General features: G+C 58.1%; 2 protein-coding genes across 5 annotated transcripts; both read right to left on the bottom strand.

Moving 5' to 3' along the window:
• Window positions 1-33: 33 nt before the first annotated feature.
• RAVER1 (ribonucleoprotein, PTB binding 1) lies at window positions 34-14415 on the bottom strand. Of its 3 annotated transcripts, XM_004748448.3 has the most exons (14): window positions 13944-14409; window positions 12359-12425; window positions 9589-10058; window positions 5984-6175; window positions 5679-5808; window positions 5235-5329; window positions 4393-4480; window positions 3882-4093; window positions 3692-3785; window positions 3480-3616; window positions 2646-2720; window positions 2006-2146; window positions 1529-1612; window positions 34-1417 (listed from the first exon to the last, which is right to left on the bottom strand). In XM_004748448.3, exons 1-14 carry the CDS (start codon window positions 14211-14213, stop codon window positions 1271-1273), a joined length of 2202 nt encoding a protein of 733 aa, XP_004748505.1. In that variant the 5' UTR covers window positions 14214-14409; the 3' UTR covers window positions 34-1270. The 3 variants fall into 3 exon arrangements, 2 of the variants coding, with proteins under 2 accessions (XP_004748505.1, XP_004748504.1); XM_004748447.3 differs by having other exon boundaries at window positions 3480-3785; window positions 13944-14408; XR_006607869.1 differs by lacking the exon at window positions 3480-3616 and having other exon boundaries at window positions 1359-1417; window positions 13944-14415.
• A 15-nt stretch (window positions 14416-14430) lies between these two features.
• ICAM3 (intercellular adhesion molecule 3) lies at window positions 14431-22196 on the bottom strand. 2 transcript variants are annotated; one of them, XM_045084194.1, is made up of 8 exons: window positions 22106-22196; window positions 21116-21207; window positions 20294-20560; window positions 16399-16704; window positions 15774-16061; window positions 15169-15423; window positions 14811-15059; window positions 14431-14714 (listed from the first exon to the last, which is right to left on the bottom strand). In XM_045084194.1, exons 1-8 carry the CDS (start codon window positions 22171-22173, stop codon window positions 14521-14523), a joined length of 1719 nt encoding a protein of 572 aa, XP_044940129.1. In that variant the 5' UTR covers window positions 22174-22196; the 3' UTR covers window positions 14431-14520. The 2 variants fall into 2 exon arrangements, with proteins under 2 accessions (XP_044940129.1, XP_012909623.1); XM_013054169.2 differs by lacking the exon at window positions 22106-22196 and adding an exon at window positions 21430-21637.
• Window positions 22197-24241: the final 2045 nt, after the last annotated feature.

The raw sequence follows: 24241 nt of genomic DNA, 5'->3' as shown, positions 1-24241 counted from the left end.
CCACTGTTTGTCCCAAGAACCAGCCAGCTCTGCTTTCTTTAAAACCATTTACTTACAAACTTTAATTCAGCAAAGGAAGGTCTGTGAGGGAGGACTGGGGAGACGACACCCCCCTGGAGTGGATGTGGACCCCCCAGAGTCAGGGGAGGGAAGCTGGTGGCCCAGCCGGCCAGAAGGGAGGGTCCAGGCCGACAGGTCCTGCTGGTAGGCAGGGGCAGAGCTTATCTGCATGAAGTTGCTGGACTGGGCACTGGGCCAACAGGAGGCCAGGAGGCCAGCTCCAGGTGATCTAGCCTGGGAATGGAGAGGCGGAGCTCATCTTCAACATGGGGGTAGCGGGGGAGGGGGTAGACAGCAGAGGCTCAGTGAGATGCACAATACCCGACTCCCAAAGACTGACAGCAAGACTGGTTTAAGCTGGCAGAGAAAACCTGTCTCTGCACCTAGGCCTGGGCAGGAAGGATGATAGGGTTGTTTTGCCAAGACCAAGGCTTTGGCCTTCTACTGTCCTCAGAGTGGGGACCCTGGGTAGAGGGGCCCAATCCCCAGGCCAGAGCCATTTGGTCCTGAGTCAAGCTTCCGGAGCTCGGCATCTAAGAGGCTCTGACCGCAGGTCCTGGGACCCGGCTTTAAGGCATCAGAAGGCAAGGGAACAGTGGCAGGGGCCTGGGGCCCCCCAGCTGGAATACAGGCCAGAGTGGGCAGGCAGGGGCAGGACACAGCCATGCCTGCAGCAGACATGAGAGAAAGAGGGCTGAGCTATTTCAAACCGAAAACAGTGGAATGAAGGCCCAGACATGCTGGACCTTGAAGGAATCAGAGCTGGGGGTCGTCCTGGATTGTTTTAAAAAATAATACAAATTAGAAAAGGAAACAAAAGTCAATTGTCAAAGTTAAAAAAGGGACAGTCTCTGATCCTCACGGGAGGTCAGGGGAACCTCCAAGGCACTCGAAAGGCCAAAATACAGGAGTGACGAGGCAGGAGAGGACTCCCAGAGAGACAGACACAGGTGGATATGGGGGAGGGGACAGAGAGCAGGCGAGGGCCCCTCTCTCTTAAGGCTGTAGAATTTCCATGCCGGGAGCAGGCCAGAGGTGCACAGCGGCCCCCAGACTCCCCCACACTCCTTGGGTTCCGGCTGGTTGGTCAACAAAGTCTTTTCAGAGATTTTTCTATTACTGAAAGGGGGAAAGAAAAAACACAAACAGAACTCCAGAAAACCCAAAAGCGATTTGGTGCAGGCCCTTGAGCATCTCTGGCACTGGCCCCCTAGAAAATCCTCTTGCGCTTCAGGTAGGAATCTGCGTAGTGGCCCCCAAGGCCCTGGGAGTGCTGGCCCACGTAGCTGCCTTCGGGGCTGGGCTCGGGTGAGGGCAACAGGTGGGCAAAGCTGCGTTTCTGGCCACCCAGTGGGGTCTAGAGACAGAGGGGACGGGGTGGCAAGTCAGGGGCCATCCAGGGGCCACTGCTCCCCAGCCTGGCATGTGCTCGCTGCCACCCCCCACCCCCCCACCTCATGACCCGTACCTTCAGCAGGTGGCTGTGGCCATTGGGCCCGGGACCGAGTCCCAGGAGCCCTTCTCCGGAGCCCAGTGGAGAGGAGCCGACCGCCTGGGAGACATGGGAGAAAGATGGAATGGAAGAGGAAGCGGTCCCCAAGGGCCAGGGGAAGGGGTTTTAGGCTCGAATCCTGCCTCTGCCACTCATCAGCTAGGAGGCTAGGGGAGGAGGAGTTCTTTTTTTGTGAGCCTGTTTCGATCTCTGTCTACTGGGGTTAATATCGCCCACACCACAGGCCACTGGAGAGGGAGTGAAAGGTGACCAGGAAGGCTGGATATTAGGGGCAAGACAACGCAGGTGTGGGGAGGATGGCCTGTCTGAGCTCAGCCCTGCCTAGAACCCCACTCTGCCACCACCTCAGCCAGGACCCAGGGACCAAAGGTCACAGGAGCCCCTGTATTCTGGCTGTCCCTAGGGCAATTGGTGGCTGGGGAAGCTCCTCACCTTGTTAAGGTGGCTCTGCTTGAGGCCAGCCTGCAGGCCACTGGTGAAGTAGGAAGTGGGCGAGCCCGAATAGAAGTGGGAGAGGGTTCCCCCACCGCCCCCGCCGCTCCGTTCTCCGAAACCACTGGGTGGGGGGGACATCTGCAGAGAGGGGGCAGGCCAAATGAGAGAGAGGACTAGTTCCACCTGCTTTTGCAGACCCTCCAAAATGCACCCCCACCCGCTCCCTGGACACCAAAATGCCCCCTGCACCAGTGACTAGCTTTGGTCACTGGGACGAGCAGCATGATGGCAAAGGCAGAGGGGCCTGGCCTCCCTGCTTCCTCTGGGGAGTCCTGGGGCTACCACCACCATATGTGGGCCACTCTCACAGGGTGGTATGCTGGAGAATGAGCTCCGGGGGCTGGTCATTGTCCCAGCTGAACCCCCCACCGCCCCACCCAGTAACTGCTAGGTATGTGACTAAAACCAACGCAGACGACTGAGCCCCAGCTGAGCCACCAGGGAACCACCCGCTGGCCTCCGTGACGGAGAAATCAAGTATCTGCCGTTCTGAGCCACCAAGTGATAGGGCTGCTTGTTATGCGGCAAGAGCTGACTGATACACCCAGGAGGCAAGCTGGCCAGGGCAAGCCCTTACTTTGTGTCGGCTGGGTCTGTGAGGCCCTAGTGTGGGCTCCCGTGGGTGGGAGAAGAGCCGCCGAGGTCCCACATCCTGAAGGAAAGGGGGAGAAGCATGTTGGGTCGGAGTCCGTGCCAGCCTCACCCCTGGCTAAGTTCCAGGGCTCTGCTGCTCCCGGGGAAGTCTGGCCCCCTCCAGCAGGAGGCACACTCAACTGTGTGTGGGCAACTTCCAAGTGCAGGCTGGGCAGCTGGAAGGAGACAGGGTGTGCGTCCCACAGCAGGGAGGGCTTCCACATCAGCCCTGGAGGCGGCTGCTGTGAAGGCGTGTGGCCCCCATGGGGGAAGGTGTTCACAGTGTTTCAGGAGCAGCTGCCCATCTGGGGTGTGTGAGGTCTTTTATACGTTAGCGTCAACATTTATCTCAGTTGTTATTTGTTTTTAATCCAGCGTGGGCCAAACAATACAGGGGGCCTGCCAGTGGCTGGGCTCCAATGGCTGACTGGGATTGGGGGCTGGGATCATGGAAGGAACAGCTCTCCAGGGACAGGGACAGGAGTCGGAGAAGGGAGAAGACAGAAACCAACAGGACACCGCGCCTTGTCTCGAAGAGCCAGAAGCACAGCCTAACGCCTCTCAGGAGAGACAAACAGAAAGCAGGTCTGATGTGCAGAGACAGACCTGTGACTCGGGGCAGGGACTGTGTGTGGCACCTTTCCCCCAATCTCCCTAGTGCTCGCCTGGCCATCAGCACTTGAGAAATAATGCTCTGGAGAATGACCTGCTCTAAGGGGACAAAGGGCCACAGCAGCGGCCCCCGGGAGGGCTGACCACACGGCGGCTAGGTACTCACCGAGGGGTAGTCGAAACCACAGCTGTCAGGCAGCCCTGGTTCAGGGGGCAGGCGGGTGCTGGCGAGAGGGCTGAGCAGGCGGGACTTGAGCTGGAAGGCTTTGCTGCTGCCGCCGCCGCCGCCGCCACCTCCAGGGGCTGGGGGGTTAGGCAGGTGGCCCTCAGCCAGGCGGCGGCTTCTCCCTGTGCCTCCCCAGCCCCGGGCCTCCTTACCCGCCAGGTTGCTGGCCGGGAGTAGGCTGTGTAGATTCAGGTAGGGATTCAGGGGGATCCGGAAGTCCTTTGGGGGTTCCCCCAGCAGCGAGACCTGTGGTGGAAGGGCTGGATTCGCGAGGGCCCCTGGCAGGCGGGGTCTGGCAGGGCAGGAGGCCGGATTGGTACTGGATACAGGGTGGGGCCTTACCCCGGGGGGTGCTGGCAGAGGTCCACTGTCTTTCTGGAGGTTCCTAAGGCCGGCGCCTCGGAGTCCCACTGGGGCCGGGGGTGGAGTGAGCTGGGCTGCTGGGGGACCCAGGCCTATGGCTTCCCGGTCACCGGCAGAGGGACCAAGGAGTGGTGGCAGCAGAGGTGGTGGCTTCCCTCGCCGGGGCGGCAGCTCCGGGGGCATGGCCCCCCCTACAGGGAGAAGGAGGTATTGGCGCCCAACCGGAAAGGACCCATCTTCCAGGGGTCCTGGGCCTCCCCTAGGACTGGGACCAGCAGGTACGCGGTGGGCACTGCGGAGAGCCCTCTAAGCACGTCACCTCCTAGGCTCCTTCCGGCCACCCTGGGAGGTGGGGGCCCAAGTGACGGCTGGGGTCACTGAGACCCAGAGAGAGATGGGGTCATCCGCCCCCACCCGGTAAGGAAAGGGGCTCAGAAAGGGGGAGAGGGAACGGGTCCAGAAAGATGAGGAGGGGCAGGGTCTGTGTTACCTGCAGGCAGTTCCCCGAGGAGGGGGTTGGCCGGCTGGGCCCCAGGCTGAAGGGCGCCCAGGGGAGAGTCTCCCAGGATCCCAGGCTTCTGGAGACAGAACACAATCGGCTGGAGATGGGCCAGCGTGGCCCGGGCAGGAGGCACCCAGCACGCCCAGACCGCAGGCCCAGCCAGTCACAGGCACACATGGACATGGGCTCCCACATCCCAGCCATCACCCTTCCGGCCACCCAGTGGTGACAGAGGGCCTCCAGCACACCAGGCCCCGGGAAGACCCGGGGACATGCACCTTACGCTCAGGATGTCAGGTCCCACCACCCTGCACTGCCAGCCACCGTCAGACACACGTAAGATGACGGTCCTTCCCAGGCACACACTGTCCCACACCCGGTCCCCTTGCTGATGATCAGGGAAGCACAGTCTCCAACGCAGGGTAACAGCCACACGTGGAGCCACTTTCAGCCCCACAGGCCCCTGAGGCTGTCAGTGATGGTCACACACCCCCACGTCACTGACTTGACCCTAATGAACCAAACCGGGTAGGTCAGCAGCATGTGTGTGAATGTGTGTGTACAGGGGTGTGTGTGTGTGTTATCTTGGTCTGTACAGGTCTCCATGTCTGTGCGTTGAGAAGGTGGGAGTGAAACACCAGCAAGCGACTCTCCTGTGAAGCCTGGACTTTCTCTCCCAGACTGTGTCATCGCCGGAGTCCTGAGCACCTGCCTTCACCCCACCGACGAGAAGCCACTGGCACATGTGAGCGGGGTGTGACGTGGACCAACATGGAGCCGGGGCGTGCGTATGGATACGGAGGGCCCAGGGCCGTGGGCCGTGCAGTTACCTTCTGACTCTGGGTCTGCAGGGCGAGCTGCAGCAGTGCGGTGGACAGGGCGGGCCCGTTGAGCAGCGGCATGGCCGGAGGTGCGCCCAGGAGGCCTGGGGGAGATCGGGGAGTGAGCGGTGAACCCAGGATGGAAGCGCCTGCCCCCGTGAAGCACAGCCCCGGGTTTGAAGCTCCCTGAAAGCAACCAATATCCCCCAAAAGAGGACCAGAAGGAGAGTGTGCCGCAGGGAGGGATGGCCCTTTCACTAGCCTGCCTCTCTGCTGCTAGCTCTGCTTCCCCCAGGAGGGGCTCGGGGCCCTGCTCCCTCTGTGGTGCTCTCCTCCAGCCCCTGCTCATGGGCTCGAGTCACTTAGCAGTTGGATGGGAAAACAGTCCATGGAGGCGCCGGGTTCCAAGAGAGCTGGGGACCCTGGCCGCCACTTTGCCTGGCCCCACCTTACCCTGCTTGCCCCCTGCACTGCCGTGGAGCAGGGGGTTCAACAGCAGCTGGAGGGAGGCGGAGGGCCCCAGGTTGTTGAGCAGCTGCAGGAGGTTGGGCTCGGGCAGGAGCCCTTTGCCCCGATTGAGGGCCTGCAGAGAGAGAGGGAAGAGCGGCTTAGAGCCCCGCCGGGCCGCAGGGCCGCGGGCTCACCCGTCCCTCTCATCCTGAGTCCAGCTGACACCCTGACTTTTCAAGAGAGGAGGGTCTGGCCCCTGGGTGCCCCACCCCCACCCCCGGGGGCACACCTCCCAGGCACGCACTCACCGTGGCCTGCGCAGCGATGAGCGCAGCCAGCATGCTGCGGCCAGGGGGCCCAGGGGCACAGAAGGAGACGCGCAAGTGGCTGCCCCCCAGCGCCAGGCCGTCCGCCCGCTGCTGTGCCTCTTCGGCCATCTCTGCAGTCTCGTACTCCAGCACAGCGAAGCCCTTCAGCTGCCCATCCTGGCCGTATGCCAGCTAGCGGGGGAGGGGGGCGGGGGGCGGGGAGGAAGACGTGAGCATCCAAGTGGCAGTGGCTGCCCTCATGTGAAGTGACAACAGTGCCCAGACTTGGCTCCTCCTGACAGGGAACCTCTCCAGACGGGGTGGGTTTTTAGATCTATACTCTTCTGAGCCCTGTTCTTGCAACAGCTCATCGAATCTTCTGGATGGCCCTAGGAAGCTGCATCCTACCCATTTTTCAGAGCGGACAACTGAGGCTCAGAGGTTGACATGCCCAAGGTCACGCAGCTGGTTAGAGCACAAAGCTGGGATCCACCTCGCATGGGTCAAGTCCCCTGGGCCTCAGACCAGCGCCACCTGGGGACTCTGATGGGGACCACGAAGCACACGAAGGCGCAGGGAGGTGGAGTTACAGAGCTGTGAAGGGGTGCTGGGGTGGGGAGAGATGGGTGGCTCTGACACTGCTCCACTGAGCCTCAGGCTGAAGACACGCAGCCAGGGCTGGAGAGAAAGGACACAGCTTGGGGGTGAAACACGTGGCCTCCAAGCTCGGGTTCAAGACCAGACGTGTCAGTTGAGAGGGAAGGAATACAGCCAGTCAGGGCCCCCACCTCTCCTGACAGCAACCTGTGGGTTAGGCCCACAGCCCCTTATGCAGACTCTGGGGTCAGATGTGTCCCGGGATGGAGACGTTTTTGGAGGATGCTGCATGTGCTGTGTGTCACGTGTCCGTTCCCCCACCACCCGGGTCTGTCTCTGCAGCAAGACACAAAGATAAAGGCCACAGGTACCCTCCTCCCCGCCCCCGTCAGGTCAGGTCAGGCTGTGCCACCATGTGAGCCTGCCACCTGCTCAGGGAACAAATGGGCACGGTGGGTGCTGTCCCAGGGCAGGCATATCCCAGGCGAGCACCCGGTCGGACTGTGCCCGCCGCAGGCTGGGTGCCATGGGGGCTGGCCCAGCACGTCGCAGAGCCTGGCACGGGCAGCGCTCCCACTCTGCAGGGGAGGAAACGGGTTCCGACAAGGGCAGTCCCTGGCCTGGGCCACAGAGCCGGAGCTGGGAGCGGACAAGGCCATGCTGCTGCCCTCAAGAAACCACCTCTGGGCGGCTCTGGCCGTTTCAAGAAACAGTGATGCTCCTTGGTCCCCAGCGATGCATGTCCATCCACAGAGGACAGCAGGGCCCACGAAACGAATATGGGCATCCCTGACAGCAGTGAGAAAGCTGTCTTACGTCTGAGCATGAAAATATTCCCAAGACCAAGCGGAAGAACCAAACTAAAGCAGGCCCGGCTGTATCTGGGTCAGGCAGAGGGCAGCACAAGGACATCCGCACGCATCTGCTTGAAATGCGTGGTAGAATCTCGCCGGAAGGAGACACCATAACCGGCTCTGGGCAGGGGCTGCGGGCAAAGCCGCCTTCGCCACTGACCTTCTGCACCTGCTGAATTTCCAAACAGGACTGGACTGTCCATTCGCAAAAATAAATAAAACGGAGAAGGCTTCTGACAACACCCAGAGCCTTGGGATACCTGCTTTATTAGCGTCTACAGCACCACTGGAGACCGGCCCACGAAGGGCTGGCAGAGTGCGCAGAGTGGGCCGCTCGGGCGCTGCCTGATGGGCTCAGCTTGGTGATACTGAGAATGACACTCCCCACCAGGACGGCCAGTTCCCAGCTCTGCGTCCCGCCTTCTTGGAAGGTGAGGGTGCCCCACTCAGGACTGGGGGACCCTGGGGTCAGCGGCTGGACCTCGACCCCTAGGGCCCTCTTATTGGCAGGCTGGTGTGGGCACCTCACTGCACATGCCCAGCCCTGGGCCTCGCTCTCCTCATCTGTGAGCTGGGGCCAAAAGGAACCCACCTCTAAGGGTGGTTGTGGGGATTCCAGGAGACGCTACTCCCCGGGGGCAAGGAAGGGAGGTGCTCTCGGCGTGCCCCCGCTCCGGGTGCCCAGGTAGGGGGGCTCCGGCTGTCAGCCTGCCTCTACTAAGCACTTCAGCTTCGCCTCTGACCAAGGCCCAGATGCACATCTTCTAACAAAATGTTCTCTTGCAGGGGAAGAGAGAGAAGGGTCAAAGGGCAAGTGAGGCTTCACGGCTCATAGAGAGAGAGAGTAAGGCTCAAACCTCAACGTGCCTCACTCCTGAGTCCGGCCTCCATTCAACCAGGACACGTACTCTAAGTGGAACCATGAGCAAGGAGCCATTTACAATAACTCAATCACAAATCACTGCTAGCCCCATTTCCAGATGGGGAAACTGAGGCTTGGAGCGAGAACTGATCGTTGGTCAAGGCCCTGCTGTCCCACCCCCGCAAGACAGGACAGGGCTGCCAAGCTATGTCATCTGTGTCCTGAGCCCCCCACCCGGACCTAGCATGTGGCAGGTACGTCACGGAAGGCAGCAGCATGACCAATTGCAGAGTGAGCGAGGCACGGGCTTTCTAAGACAGTGGAGTCCCCAGGCCCCAATACTCCATTTACATGAGGGAAGCGGGAGCCGCCCCTGGCCACAGAACTGGGGGGATATGGGGTTAGAGCCTGTACGGCAGCTCCGTCAGGCTGCCTGGGGGCCCCTGGAGCCAGGCTGTGGCCTTCCAATCCTGGCCCTGCCACGCCCCTCTGGCTGTACAGCCCCGGGCAGGGCACTTGAACTTGTGCCACCTGAAAACGGGGTTATTATCTGCCTCCGTGGGCGGTTCTAGGATGAAGGGATTCTCAGCAACGCGCTCAGCGGGTACTGAAGGAGTGCCTACGCGGGGCTCTGTGGGTAAGAGGAGTGGGTCTGGCCTGCCCTCACACCCCCGTGCCTGCCACAGGGCCAGCCACGCACACTGGAGTGCATGACACATGCCACTCGGATGAAACAGATACCGTTCTGCCGACCTGACGTGCCGAATCCCTTTTTACGGAGGGAAACTGTGACTCAGAAAGTGACTGACTTGCTCAAAGCCACAGGGCAGGGCTGGAATCTAGCCAAGCCGGACGTCCTGACCTCCAGGCTCACACGGGACTGTGGCTGTCTTCGGACAGCCTCCCCAAGGCCAGACCCGGGAGCCACGAGGCCCCTCTGCAAACGTCTGAGGAACAAGGGAATGGGAGAGAGAGGTGACCAGCCTCGCACCCAGCTCTCTCAAAAGCGGCCTCACCTGCACTTGATAGGAGGCTCAAGGCCACCAAGGTTCAGCAAGTCGCTAAAGGGTGCCCAGGAATCTAAACCCCAGCCATCTGGCTCCGGGCTGGGCTGTCACCCACTACACCACGTGGCCTTTCTAACAAGAACCCCATTCAAAGTGGCACTGCCGCTGCTTTACTGAAAAGGGACTCAGGAGATTAGAAGAGGCAGGTGACTCCAAAGGGCCCATCCGAGGCACTCTGTCCCTGGCCCCGATCCCCCAGGCTCCTGCACCAGGCCCAGGGCTCACCTGGCAGAAGGTGGGCGTGTGGACGGCCGACAGCGCCCGGCGCAGGGTGTCCACGTCGCTGAAGCCGGGGGGCAGGCGGTCGACACAGAGGCAGCGGGAGTGCAGCAGCACGGGGGTCAGCTGCCCGGCGTCCGTCCAGTGCACGTAGAGGGTGCGCGGGCCCAGCGGCTTGCCCAGCAGGTCCGACTTGGCGCGGGCGGCCGAGTCCTTCTTCATGTACTCCGCGAAGCCATAGCCCTTGGAGTGGCCGGTGCGCTCGCTGTAGACCAGGAAGCAGCGCTCCAGGCTGCCGAAGGGCCGCACCAGCTCCTCGAACTGCTGCTGCGTGAAGCTGGGGGGCAGGTTGGCCACGCACAGCAGCGCGTCCGTGGGCTGCAGCTGCACCGACAGCTCGCGCTCCCGCAGGCGGCTCTGGTGGAAGGCGCTGATGGCAGCCTCTGCCTGCTCCCCATTCAGCAGGGTCACGAAGGCTGCAGCGGAAGGGGGTGTAGGCTCAGGAGGCACCCTGAGGGGCAAGCCCCCCCCCTCCCTCTATACCGTGCATGACCTCAGAATACCTAACAACCAGAACGTGTCAGAGACCGGCCGAGGGAATGGCTGGCAGCCTTGAGGCCCGGGTGCGGGGCCCTCCTGCCTCCCTGAGCCCTGCTCCCTGCTCTCGTCCCCAATCCCCACCCACAGCAGGGCTCACCCAGTGTGTGCCTGGCTGGGTCCTACATGCATCTAACTCGGGGGCTGTGTGGCAGTGGTTCAGGATGTAGTCGCTGGGGCCTGGGCTTCCAGTCCAGCCCCTGAATGGCTCTGGGGAGCTCTGGGGTCTCAGTTTCTTCATGGGAAACGAGAGAACTTACTCCTGACCACCCCCGTTGGGCCAGCAAGGAAACAGGTCCAGAGCAGTGCCCCCTGCCCCCATCAAGGAGCCTGGACTTGAACCCAGGCAGGCAAGCCCCAGTGCCCTGCTCTGCACCCTTCCTTTACCACCTTTCCAGGCCACCAACACCTCTCATATCCAGTCCCACCGCCATGCCTCGTTTGCTCTCCACCCAGCAGCCACAGGGAGCCTTTCAAGAGGATAATCAGATGGCATCGCGTCCTCGTCTAGGGCTGGTTTCTCAATACAGGGGCCAGTGGGTCCTGTGCGGCCTGGCCCACCGGCCTTGCTGAACTCCTCTCCCATCTCTTCACGGCTACTTCCTGGACTGTGCCACGCCCACTCGGCCCCGGACCTTTGCTCCCGCTTTTCCCTGAGCCTGGAAGCCAGACCTCCATGCTGCTTTGCCTGGTTAACCCGATCTGCCCTTCAAACATCACTTCCCCACAAAGCCTAGCCTGACTTTTCCTGTTGCAGATCTGGAGCTTCTGGTCGCGTGTGTGTGCGTGCGTGTGTGTATACATGCACGCGTGCAAACCTCCATGTTTGCAGCTATTTGAATAACACCCTTGTCTGCAGACTACAGACTATTCTTCACTCGATTAACAGTTATGTACCCGGTAGCTGGCATACAACATTCAGTCACCACTGCTGGAAGAGTCTATCAATGAGAATGTCAGTTAACCTCCAGATCCCTGATGCCCGGCAAACACACATACTAGGTGCTCAGTAAATACTTTTGATGCACTGCCTCCACCTATATTAATAAGCACCCATTAGGTGCCAGGCACCCCCAGCTTTTTAGATATTTTAACAGGTTTGGTCTCGTGGCTAACCCAAGCAGGTCATGCCCAATTTGCAGGTGAGAAACTGAGGCTCCAGAGGGTAAATCACTTGCCTGGGGCCACAGAGGGTGGCCAGACCAGGACCTGAACCCAGGTCCGTTTGCCTCCTGCACCCAAGATCTGAACAACTTTCCTAGCCTGCCCGGTGGGTCACAAGGAGTTACCTGTCCTCAGCTCCTCACCCATCTTACACACTGCAAGGAAAGGCCCCAGTAGATTTAATACTGGCACAATGCCTGGCAGGCAGACACCCACAGTGAGCCTCCCATGCCTGGTGGGCGGGGGAAGAGGGAGCGCCAAGGCTGACAAGACCCCTCCTTGTTCTCAGGGAGCCAGCCACGAAGTGTAGGAGGCAGGTGAGCGAGAGAGTGACAAGAGCCCAGCGTGACAGTCCTATGATGGGCGGGGCGTTCGGAGCACAATGCAGAGCTGCCCGATGCCGCCCGGATGGCACAGTGGACAGCTAAAAGCACTGGCAGAGGGAACAGCCGAGAACATGATGGGTGCCCAGGGGGACGGTGAGGCCGGGGCCCATCCCTGCACCATAGTGTCAGCAGGAGCCTCAGAGATGTTGAAGAGAGAGAAGAACAATGAAGGTTACACCTGGATTTGGTCAGATTTTCAACTGGATCAGAGCTGGCTACTCGGGGGAAGACATGAAATCATAGGGGCAGACGAATCAGAGGGATGCTGCCTTTTTGGCAGAGACTGGGTCAGATGGAAATTGAGGGAATTAAGGGATGCCAATTGTTCTGGAGGACTTGAAGGAGAGGACCAGACTAGGCCTGGGTGACTGGCTGGCTGGGGGGAATGGCATGGGCAAGTGGGGAGCCCAATGTTCAGGTATCTGGCTAGGCAGCCCAGGGGAGGAAGGCCAAGGCTGCCCCACAATGGGCACCCAGGATGAGAGGCAGAGTGGGACAACAGTCTGTCCTATATGGCCTAGGGGACAATGTTGGGCCTGAGGTTCAGGACAGGAAATGTTGGGCCTAGACCCTCCCAGTTTCAGGGACTGTCACCTCCTGCCACTAGCCCAACCCACAGCCGCACAAACCTGTCCCTTTGTATTTGTCCACAAAACAGTACTTGAGCTCATAGTCACTGAGCAGATCGTGCACTTCCTGTGGAGAGAGAAGCCAAAGGATAGAGTCACCAGGGGCTGAAGGCACCCACCCAGAGCCACCTCCACATGGACCACCTATGAAAGCAGATCAATCAGCATACCCATCTCACAAACGAGGGAACACACACAGCCAGGATTCAGAGCCTAGCTGCAGACTCCATGCTTTGAACTAACACAACACAACTGAAGAGTCAGATGGGTCTGAGTTCAAGTCCCAGGTCTGCTGTATGTCCTTAGGGAAGTAACTTCAATCCATCTGAACCTTGGTTTGCAAGTCTGACTCTTTCCAACATCCCAACAAATTGGGCATTAACCCATTTTGTAGATGAAGAAACTGAGGCTCAGGGATGCAAAGAAACATGTCGTAGGTCATGCAGCTGGTCAGGGCAGCAGAGAAAATGCCAGCCAGGGGGTACCTAACTGGGGACACTGTGTACTTAATAAGACCACAGTGCATAGCTTCACATGCCTCCCAACTTCCTCCTGCTGACAGGGCTGGCCTTCTGGTAAGCTAGCTTCGTGAGCAAACTCTGGGGCCTACTACTGCCAGACACACACCATGTACCCTGAAGAGAGTGTTCCCAACTGAGAGATGGTAGGCATTAGGAGAGCCAGCTCTAGGAAAAAAACAGACCATGCTTAGTGGCACCTGCCCCAGGTGTGTCCTCAAGTCTGCCCCTCACCACACTCTGAGACCCCACCAGCCATGCGCCTACTCGTGGTTAGGGAGAGTCAGTGGCAGATGTGCACGTGGGTCAGAGAACAGAGATTTCTCAGCAGCAGGGAGAAAGAACCCATCCCACTGTGGCAGGGCAGGGCCGACTAGATGCAATCTCTTTGGGTCCAAAGAGCACTGGGAAGCCCTACCCCATGTAGGCCCCAAAAGAAGGGCAGCCCTGGCCAGATCAGTCAAGGGAGGGGTAACAGAACAGTGGGGGAGGCCTGCAGGTCTGTGACCTGGGGGAACTAGACTCAATTTTTCCGCATTAATCCAGATGCTTTAGGGGAAGAAAGACCCCAGGAGCTACTACAACTTCCGATGTCGCCGAGGGGTCGATAAGCGCGTGCTATGGAAAGGTATACTCCAGTGAACCCTGAAACTTCTGGATACATCCCGCCTACCCATGGGAGAGGGGGTGGGGCAATACACAATCAGAGCAGGGAGCAACCGCCATCCATACTTCCACAGTCCCAATATAGCAGCTCATTCACAATCCCCCAACCAGGCCAAAGTTGCCCGCCCCCTTCCAGTTCCCCGCCCCCCTTCAATCACTTGGTTTCGTCCAAGCCTGTGGTCGCCCCTAGCAACGTCCTCCCTCAGTCCAAAGTTGGTTTCTCCCTCCATCACTGCCCACACCCACCCCCACATCCTGCTCTTGGTTTCTCCCGATCCCGCACTGATCCCGCGCTTGGACTCTCCCGCCGACGCCCCCAGCGCAGGCCAGCGTTGGTGTCGCCCGGTTCCCCCCGCGCACGCGCACGGTGGTATTTCCCGCCACGCTTCCCCCCCCCATACCTGGTTGGTCACGTCCCCCGGGAGGCCCCGGATCAGTATCTTGCGGCGGTTACGGAACTGGCGCTCGGTATGTTCTAGGCGTTTCCGGATCTCCTCTGGATCTAGCGGCGGCAATTCTTCTTCGGGCGCCCGGCGCTCCGCGGCATCATCAGCTTCAGCCTCGGCCCCAGCCTCCGGGCTCAGCAGGGGCCGGTGAGTAACGGACACGTCGGCCGCCATCTTGGGAAACCCGGCGCCTTCTGGGACCAGCGAGCCTGGGCGGAGCGGCATAGAGCGGCAACGAGGGCACGCCCGGTGATTGGCCAGGATAAGCCCCGCCTCCTTTCCCACCCCCTCAGCCCATTGGCTAAGGCCCAGCCCGCCTCTCAGCGTTCAAGCCGCGTCTGGGCACCACAGGCTCCACCCCTTGCTGCCACAGAGATGTCACTCAAGGGACGCCAAGCGCAGTGGGTGAGCTCCTCAGCACACGTGGAATCAAGCCACAGACTCCGGATTTTGAGAGCTTTATTGGTGCGGAATCCGGGGATACAGTCAAACCCCCCATCGTCTTTGGTCCAGCATTCCCCCAGCTGGAGATTCAGGATGGATCCTCCCCCACAGACTCCTCGGGCTGCCTAGACGTCAGGGGAAACGAAGTGCTCCCCTGGTTCACATGGTAGATGCCACCATGCCTATGGACCCGGAAGACGTACAGTAAGGCAGCGCAGATCGTCACCACGCCCAGGACCGCTGACATCCCCAGGACGATGCTGACGGCGCGGGCGTTCCGATCTATGCAGAGAAGCAAGAAATAAATACACACGCTCTGCCGCCCCACGCCCCCGCCCGGGCTTGCCCGTCTATACCCGCGGCCCCATCTTGGCTCACCCAAAACGTTCATCACCACGGTTATAGTGTGTGTGCCTCGTGAGCTGGCCGCCTTGCAGGAGTACGTTCCATTATGATTTAACCTGACGAGGAATGGGATCCCGATGGGCACCTTGAGCCGGGAGCCTTCCTGGAAACAGTGCAGCGTGGGGTCCGGGTTGCCCCGAGCCTGGCACTGCAGGACATGGGTAGTCCTATCTTTCCACGTCAAGCGTTGAGGACATTTGGCTTGGTCAATCTTGGGACCGTCTGTGGATCAGTCCAATGATAAGACACACTCGAGGCACAGTGGGGCAAGGGAGAGACTTCCCACCAAACCAGGAGAGCAAGGGTTTAAAGATCAGAGTGACCTACTCACACAGGACACGCAACTGGACGCTGCTGTTTCTGTGTAAGATCTCCCCATCCACCCGGAGGGTCGCACTGCAGAAGAAAATGCGCCTGTCCTCCGTCTCGGTGGCGTTTAGCTGAAACTGGACAGGCTGTCCAGGGGCCGGAGCTGGAATTCCATCCAGCGTGACCTGGACTCGGGGTCCGGCCAAGCAAGTCACAGTCACTGCGGTCCCCTCGGGGGCGCTGGGCTCACTCAGGTTTAGGATGGGCCCCTGGAAGCCTAAAGACGGGACATTTCCCAGGTCACTGACCACGCCCCTCACATAGGACTGTCCCCGCCCTCCACCTGCCTCTTTCTTGGAGTATCCAGGCCATGCCTTTATGCTACTCTGTGCGACGCCCCTAGCCCCCGCCACCCCCGCCGCCCCAGTCCAGCTTGGGGTAATCTTGCCACATATACACCCTTCGGGTAATTTAGGCCTCGCCCACACGACAACCCCTTCCTCTCTGCTGGCTCAGACCCCACCTCTCCAGTTTAGTCTCCGCCCTATATATGTCACTCCGTTCCGGATACTGACGCCCCGCCCCTTGTCTCCGCGGGCCTGCTGTCTTGGCTCCGCCCCCTCTTACTGTAGATGGTTATGTTCTCCCGGGCCTCCCAGCTGACGTTCGCCAATGTCATGTTGCAGACAATCTCCTGGGCACCCTCCTGCTCTATACTCGCTGTGGCTGTGGCTGTGGCTGTGATCGTGTTCTCGTGACTCTCGACTGTAGAGTTCAGCGTCTGGTTCCCCAGCGCCAGGTGGACCTGGACCTCAGAGGCGGGGAACAACCCGTCCAGGGTGCAGTTCACGGACCAAGTCGTTCCTACCTCCAAGAACCGACGGACAGTGAGGTGTGGAGTGGTCGCGGGCAGTGCTGGGGAGAAGGGCGCACGTGAGCAGGAGGAAGGTCTCCCAGAGCCCTGGGCGTCCCTTTCCCCATGGAATGCACACTGTCCCGAACCAGGGTCCTTCTTTCCCAGGATATCTTGTGGCCTGGCTCACCCCCTTCCCAGGACACACCCCCTTAGACTTCTCGTTAGTTACCGGGCCGTGAGTCTCCCAGCTGAGGCTGCACAGTCCTCAGTGGCCAAGGGCATCCCTTCCCAGAAGCCGCTGAGGTCCAGTCCACTCCATTTGCAAGAAACCTCCCGGCCAGGGTACCCCTTCTCTGGCTCAGCTCATCACCCACCCTCTGCAGTCTCTTCCCTCACCAAAGGTTTGGAGCTGCCTGGGGGCCGAGCTGTTCTGGAACAATTCCAGCCCTCCGGGCCTCAGGTCCAGTTCCGTGCGGCAGGAGAAATTGGCGAGGTGGTCGTCTCTGCCCGCCAGCACCGTGACCGTGACCTCGGCGGGCTCCCCGACGGCGGGCTGCCGGCTCAGCTCCTCCTCCCCGCGGAGCAGCACCACGGTGAGGTTTCTCCGGGGCGCCCCGCCTGCCACCTGGCAGCGCAGGGTGAGGTTTTCTCCCACGGGCTGCCAGCGGGGCAGGGGTAACAGCTCCACTCGCTCCGGGAACCCTGGGGCGAGGTTGGGAGTGGGGAGTGTTGTACTCACCAGCCAGCCCTACAGCTCCCACCCCAGGGAGCGGAGAGAAGGCTGAGGTGGCCCAGGGCAGAACTGAACTTTGAGTTAATAAATGGGGAGGGCTGAGTACTGTGCCAGAAGTGTTTGCTATTGTCCTTAACATCATGATTATTATTTCCTGTTTTGTGGGATCCCTTGCCAGGAACTGAAAGAGAAGTCAGTTTCTATTCTGTTCCTGAGAAATTCACAGTTGAGAAAAAAAAGGGGGGGGGAAGAAAGGGGACTAATTTATGACCACTGACAATGTTATTAGTACTTATAAAAGTTCCTGTTTATTTAGTGTTCCTTAGACTTTCCGAATGTCATCCTCCTTCCCGCACGCAGCAACCACGCGAAATCTCTGTACCCTTCTGCTTTACGGTTGAGGAAACCAAGGCCCAGAGAGGTGAGAGTAAGGTGATCTACTCAAGGACACAGAGCCAGAAAGGGTTAGAAGGTGAGTCACCCAAACTCCAGGCCCCTGTGTGTTTCCCTGCCTCCTTGATGTCACAGCCTGGGACTCCCACAGCCCACCTCCCAGCGTCTGGCCTGGACTCTGGCCTTGGCCTTCTCAGTCAGTCCCAGGCACTCAAGGCTCTTCTGGGGCAGCCTCTCAGGGTGCCCTGGCACTGCCCTGAGGGACTGCACAGCCCCAGGCTGGCTGGGTCTGCTCCCAGCGGCAGCTGCAGTGCCCCTCCTAGGCATGCGGACCAAACCCCGGACCCCCTTCGGGAAGCATCTTGGGCCCTCGACAACTCAAGCCTGGATCTCAGCTATCACACGGAGGCCAGTGCACCGGCTGCTGTGAAAAATAGCTAACATCTTCCTGCAGGTGTCCCCCGCTTTCCAAAAGTTCATGACTCCACTTTGGTGAAAGCCCAACATTAATTAGCACCTGTTTTCACTAAGCAGAAGAACTCAGAAGAGGATTTCCGCTTTTAAGAAAAATAGCCAGGGGGCGCCTGGGTGCCTCCATCAGTTAAGTCTCTGCCTTCCTCTAAGGTTGTGATCGCAGGTCCTGGGATGGATCCAGCCCCACAACGGGCTCCCTGATCATCAGAGAGCCTGCTTCTCCCTCTCCCTCTGCCCCTCCCTCGGCTCGTGGTCTCTCACTCTCTCTCTCTTTCAGATAAATAAAATCTCTTAAAAAAGAAAAGGAAAGGAAAATGGCCAGGGGCGCCTGTGCACAGTCGGTTAGGCCTCCAGCCCTGGGTTTCTGCTCAAATCATGATCCCAGGGTCATGAGATCGAGTACCACGTTGGGCTCTGTGTTCAGTGCAGACTCAGCTTGAAATTCTCTCTCCCTCTCCCTCTGCCCCTCCTGCTTGTGCTCCCTCTCAAATAAATAAATCAATCTTTAAAAAAAAAATTGGTGAAAAGCATAGATAGCATTCAGTGTTGGTTTTGCAGGGAGGGGTTATAGGGCAGCAGATATCACGTCCAGTGGGAGGGTCGCCCAAGGTCCTTCCCTGGGATGGCACTCAGCATCCCAGCGGCGAGCCGCCGGAGCTCTGACCTGCGTCTGTGAGCATCAGGACTTTCTCCCCATTTATTTTGTGAGCCTGTTAGCAAAATGTGTCCGTAAGATGTATCAGAAAAGCCTAGGAGATGTTATTTTTGGCATCTGAGAATGCTCAAGATTTTCTTCAATAGAAATTGATTGCTTCTTCACTTTCCATCATTTTTTAAAAGGATTTTATTTATTTATTTGAGAGAGAGAGAAAATGCACACAAGCAAGGGGAGCAGCAGAGGGAGAGGGAGAAGCAGGCTCTCTGCTGAGCAGGGGGCCTGATGGGCTCTATCTCAGGACTCTGGGATCCTGACCTGAGCTGAAGGCAGACACTTAAGGACTGAGGCCCCCAGGCGCACCCACTTTACATCATTTTGACTCACAAAAGGTTTCACAGGAGTGCTTTCCTTTGGAAGCAGGAGAAGCCTGTATTTACAATTTTAGAGTATTTAACAAAAAGGGCCCCCATCCAGCCTCAGGCACCAGGGGTCAGAGATGGTGGCCTGTGGGCCCATGCTAGTAACACTTGGGAACTCAGGGCTGGGGTGGGGTGGGACAGCCCCAACATGGAGCGTTTGCCGATTTCTGCAGTGTAAATACTCCTACTCTGGCTGCTTTTAAGCTAGCTACCCAGCGTGACTCAGGGTCTCGAACGGATGAGTGCCTTTGGCTCCTGTAAGCCAGGACTGACAGGCTTCCACAGAACACTGGACAGAGGTATCTGGGACACACAGAGATCCGCACTTTACACAGAAATATGATACAAAGACATAAAAGCACAGACGTGTCCCGACACAGACCTCCACGCCCATCACACACAAATACACACCGACACAGAAACACACGCTCACACACAGAGACACACATAGGCGCAGATCCTGAGCCAGACCTACCCACACTCACATTCACATCCACACACGCCACAGGCACACACAAACATGCAGACAGACACTAACGCCTGTGTACACTCCACACAGACTCGCAGAGATGATGACACACGTATTTACATGCACAGACACGCACATGGGGACACAGACACAGGCGCACACACGGTCCCAAGCATATACCACACTTCTCTATGAAGGCTCCGCCAAATGGCCGGGACCAGGAGGGGCGTGCTCTCTTTTCTGATCTATTGGATTCCTTTAAATGCAGAGAAACTCTGGCAGGAAGCACAAGAGACTGGTAACAGGAGCGCCTGGGTGGCTCAGTGGGTTAAAGCCTCTGCCTTCGGCTCAGGTCATGATCCCAGGGTCCTAGGATTGAGCCCCGCATCGGGCTCTCTGCTCCATGGGAGGCCCTGCTTCCTCCTCTCTCTTTGCTGCCTCTGCCTACTTGTGATCTCTCTCTGTCAAATAAATAAATAAAATCAATAAAATCTTAAAAAAAAAAAAAAAAGAGAGAGAGAAGAAACTGGTAATGGTGGGGATTGGGGAAGACTCAGCTGTTAGGAGCAAGGACCTGAGAACCAGATGACCAGCTTCTCCACTCGTGGGCTGTGAGCCCCGACAAGCGACTTGACCCCACTGAGCCCTCTGTCCTCATCTGCGGAATGAGACTTCGCAGATGAGGACAGAGGTTCCTCCCCCAGCCTGGGGCTGCTTACGGACTGAAAGAGCGCCCAGTGTCCACATGAAAACATCACAGCCAGCACTAGGAAGAATGGAGGTTCTGACTTTGATGCCTTTTTATAACTCTTGATTTGAAACCACATACATGATTTATTACCTGCCATAAGAAATAGAGGAAGAAAAGAAGGAGATGTCGTCGAAAAAAGTGCTTGATGGGACCCAAGTAAATTGATTCCGCAGCTGTTGCCTTGGCATGTGGTTGAGATGCGCCTCTCTCTCTACACACACACACACACACACACACACACACACATACACACACACACGCCCAGGTCCACACTCTGGGTCAGAGCCCTGGTCCATCTCTGCAGACTCAGGGTTCCCTGCTCCCCCACACCCCTCGCTCTCTACCCCCCAACTACTGCCCCAGGCTGGTCCCACCTCCAGGCTCCGTCACTCACGGTACTCTGTGATGATCAAGAAGCCTATCATCTGAACACCATTGCAGAAGCCAGAGCAGAGGACCTGGGTGTCACCAGTCAGATTGAAGAGCTGGAAGGCCGCCCAGCCCGGGCCATTGCCCACAGGTTCCTTGGATAGGGATGTCTCTAGGGTGATGAGGTTGGGATTGGGGCAATCCGTACTGCAGTTGACCAAGAAGGACCCCCCGGCAGGCACCACGGGGCTCTGGACCTCCACCTTCAGCGGGAACTGCTGTCCTGGGGCACCTGTGGGGAGCAGAGGGACACTATGGGCCGGTGCCTCTCCCCAGCCCCCCACAGCGCCCCCCTCTTAACACCACCTCCCTGCGTTTGTGGCGCTTCAGTCCAGTGGGGAAGACAGATGATTGGTCAGGAATTGGGGAAAGCCCTGAGGAAGGCTAGGGGAGACCCTGATCCAGCCTGGAGGAGGAAGTGAGCCAACAAAAGCTTCCTGGAGGAGGAGGCAAATCGGGCCAGCTCTGAAGGGAAAGTAGTAGGGGTGTTCTGAGTGAAAGGGAAGAGATCCCGGCAGAGGGGAAAGTAGAGACAGAGGTCCAGGGAAGGAGTCTGTGGGTGGGCGGGGCGGGGCAAGTCACAGGGCATCAGGGAGCCCTGAAGGCCGAGGTAAACAGCTGCTCTGTTGAGGCCGCTGGGTGAATACCTGTCAGATGCGAGTTTAGGGAAGTGTTACAGGGCCAGGAGCGGGGTGAGGGAAGCTCTGCTTCATCAATTCCCGTCCCCACCCTGCCGGCCCTCTGCCAGTACCCCAGCTCCAGTCCTCCCCAGCCTGACTTGCCTCACCTGGGGGCAGCAGACAGCAGACGAGAAGCAGGGAGATGAGTGGAGTCCCGCAGGCCCTGGGCAGCAGCCCCGGGAGCACCATGGTGGCCAGCCTGTAGGAGAAAGTCGCCCTAATGAGGTCCAGGGCAGCCGGGGTGGGGGGAGTGGGTGTGGCCCCCACAGGACGGAAGCCCAGCCACAGTGTTACAACTGCAGAAGTCCAGGGGCAGCTCTTCGGGCCAGCCCCAGAGAAGAGCAGGGGGTCCGGAGTGGGGGGGGGACCCCAGCGAGGTAGAGGCTGCTGGTGGGTCCCGGACGGGGCAGGCCTGACTCACACCGTGGCCCCCAGTGATCGACAGGAAATGCTAACACAGTTGGCTTCCTTCGCGCTCAGTACTAGGAAGCCTGGGGTGCGTTGGAGGAGGTGATGAGACGCCTCCTTCCTGCTGAACTTGGGTGAAGGGGGTGCTCGGTTTCCAGAGAGGAAGTTAACAGGGGATCTCCAGGCAGGCAGTGTCCTTGAGGTGATGAGGTGGGGTTGCACGAGGGCAGTGGAGGGACTTGTGGGCAGGGTCTAAAGACGTTAGCATGGGGACCTGATATTCCCAGGATGAGGCAAATAAGAGACTTGGGGGAGATAATGAGGGTGCCCTAAGATGAGTAGAGACATGAAAATGAACAGAAACCACGTTGAAGGGGCCCGGGTGCCTGGCTCTGTGTTGACTTGTCTGAGTGGCTACTGTGGGGGTGCTTTAACTCGGAAGATCTTAGAGGATCCCCCCATTTCCTGTGTGTCCTGCTGAGGCGGGGTGTTTGGAGTAGAGCCAAATCCTGGGCCGAATCCAGCTGAAGGTGCTACTTATAACTGGCCCTTCCCTCCATCCTCAAGAGCCCCCCTGCCTCCCCTTGCCCCCTCCCCCGGGGCAGCAGCTTTCTCTACCCCAAAAAAAGGGTCTGGGGACCCAGGTGGGCCCTCCCACTTCCACCTGCTCCATCTCCCGAGCTTCGGACCTTGTCTCGTGTCTCCGATCTGAGCTCCAGAGAGGAACCTTGTTGAGGTCCTCGAGGGCAGCCAGCATCCACCCACTGTCCCCATCCCGAGACCACGCCCCCTGCTCTCTCAGCTGGAACATCTCCCCCCTCCAGTTGGGTCTCTCCCCTGCTGCCCTGCCCTGGGGGGTGGGGGGGCGGGGAGGTCGGGGGTGCCCCCCCCCATCCATTTCCCCTAAAGTCCTGAGAGGGCGCCTAAAACCAAAATCAAAAGTATTTGTAAGTAACCCTGGTCTCCCTCCCTTTTCTAAAGTTCCATTACGCCACTTGGCTTTTACGAAAGACCTACATTAGTACCTGTTTTTTTAACCAAAGGAAATCTGAAGAGAATTTTCCTTTTTAGGAGAAAAGATTAAAAGCGAAAATAGTATTCAGCATTGGATTCCTAGTGGACGTTACAGAGGACGGCGCCCAACTACGCAGTGGGAGGGGCGCCCCAAGTCCTTCCCCGGGAGGACACTCAGCATCCCAGCAGCGAGCCGCCGGAGCTCTGACCTGCGTCTGCGAGCATCGGGGCTTTCTCCCCATTTATTCTGGATCTGGGAACACTAACAATTTTTTCCACATAAATTCATAATTACTTCTTCACTTTAGGTCATTTTTGACTTATAAAAGGTTTCATAGGAATGCATCACTTTGGCATGGCTGGGGGAACTTATATTATCTGGTGAGGGATTAATATCCAGATTAGAGAAATTTCTGGAAGTTACAGAGAAAGCTAATAGGGGATCTCCAGGCAGGCACTGTCCTTGAGGTGATAAAGTGGGATTGTAAGGCAACATTTCAAGAGGACAATGGGGGGACTTCTAGGAGGGTCTAAAAGCCTTAACATGAGGGCTCAATATTCTTGGGGTGGGGGATGCAAATACAACACAACTCAACAACAACAACAAAAAAGCCTATTTAAAAATGGGCAAAGAGGGCGCCTGGGTGGCTCAGTGGGTTAAGCCGCTGCCTTCGGCTCAGGTCATGATCTCGGGGTCCCGGGATCGAGTCCCGCATCAGGCTCTCTGCTCAGCAGGGAACCTGCTTCCTCCTCTCTCTCTCTCTCTGCCTGCCTCTCGGCCTACTTGTGATCTCTGTCTGTCAAATAAATAAATAAAATCTTTAAAAAAAAAAAATGGGCAAAGAACTTGAATAGACATTTCTTCAAAGAGGCTATTTAGGGCACCTGGGTGGCTTAGTCGGTTAAGCATCTGCTTTCGGCTCAGGTCATGATCCCAGGGTCCTGAAATCAAGCCCCGCATCAGGATCCCTACTCAGCGGGGAGCCTGCTTCTCCCTCTCCTTCTGCTGCTCCCCCTGCTCATGTGCTCTCTCCCTCTCTCAAATAAATAAATAAAACCCTTTTTTAAAAAATGGAAAGTGAAGATGCAATCAATTTCTTTTTTTTATTTTTTTATTTTTTTTTAAAGATTTTATTTATTATTTGACAGAGAGAAATCACAAGTAGTCGGAGAGGCAGGCAGAGAGAGAGGGAAGCAGGCTCCCTGCTGAGCAGAGAGCCCGATGCGGGACTCGATCCCAGGACCCTGAGATCATGACCCGAGCCGAAGGCAGCGGCTTAACCCACTGAGCCACCCAGGTGCCCCTGCAATCAATTTCTAGTAAAAAAAGTCTTGAGCCTTCTCAGACTCCAGAAATACTATCTCTTAGACCTGATCCCACGAATGAGCTGAAACCAAGAGTCAGATGCTTAAACGACTGAGCCACCCAGGTGCCCCCTAAAAAATGGTTTTTTTTGGGCACCTGGGTGGTTCAGGTGGTTAAGCATCTGCCTTTGGCTCAGGTCATGATCCTGGAGACCCGGAATCAAGTCCCATGTCGGGCTCCCAGCTCCACGGGGAGTCTGCTTCTCCCTTTGACCTTCTCCTCTCTCGTGTTCTCTCTCACTCTCTCTCAAATAAATAAAATCCGAAATGCCTTTTTAAAAAATGTGTCTTTTTAAAGTAGGTTCCATGTCAACGTGGAGCTTGAACTCATAACCCCAAGATCAAGAGTCACAGGGTCCACCTACTGAGCCAGCCGGGCCCGCCACATGCTACTATTTTTACAAGAGTTGAGAAAGCCTAGTACACGCACAGATTTCCTTTTTCTA

This window comes from Mustela putorius, unplaced genomic scaffold (assembly GCF_011764305.1).
Source record: "Mustela putorius furo isolate JIRA1106 unplaced genomic scaffold, ASM1176430v1.1 tig00000095_pilon_pilon_pilon, whole genome shotgun sequence".
NCBI lineage: Eukaryota > Metazoa > Chordata > Mammalia > Carnivora > Mustelidae > Mustela > Mustela putorius.
The sequence above is the reverse complement of the archived record's forward strand: the minus strand, read 5'-3'. Positions and strand labels throughout refer to the sequence as shown.

Excerpts from the sequence above, each read along its gene's own strand:
- ICAM3 (XM_045084194.1), bottom strand. The coding sequence starts at position 22,173 with ATGCTGGCTGCCCTCGAGGACCTCAACAAGGTTCCTCTCTGGAGCTCA. Across the intron at positions 20,561-21,115 it reads CTGCTGTCTGCTGCCCCCAG|GTGCCCCAGGACAGCAGTTC; the intron begins GTGAGGCAAGTC and ends TGCTCCCCACAG. Across the intron at positions 16,705-20,293 it reads CTTGATCATCACAGAGTACC|GGTTCCCGGAGCGAGTGGAG; the intron begins GTGAGTGACGGA and ends ACCTCGCCCCAG.
- RAVER1 (XM_004748447.3), bottom strand. The coding sequence starts at position 14,213 with ATGCCGCTCCGCCCAGGCTCGCTGGTCCCAGAAGGCGCCGGGTTTCCC. Across the intron at positions 5,330-5,678 it reads CAGTGCAGGGGGCAAGCAGG|GCCTCCTGGGCGCACCTCCG; the intron begins GTAAGGTGGGGC and ends GATCTCCCCCAG. Across the intron at positions 1,418-1,528 it reads GCCACAGCCACCTGCTGAAG|ACCCCACTGGGTGGCCAGAA; the intron begins GTACGGGTCATG and ends CTCTGTCTCTAG.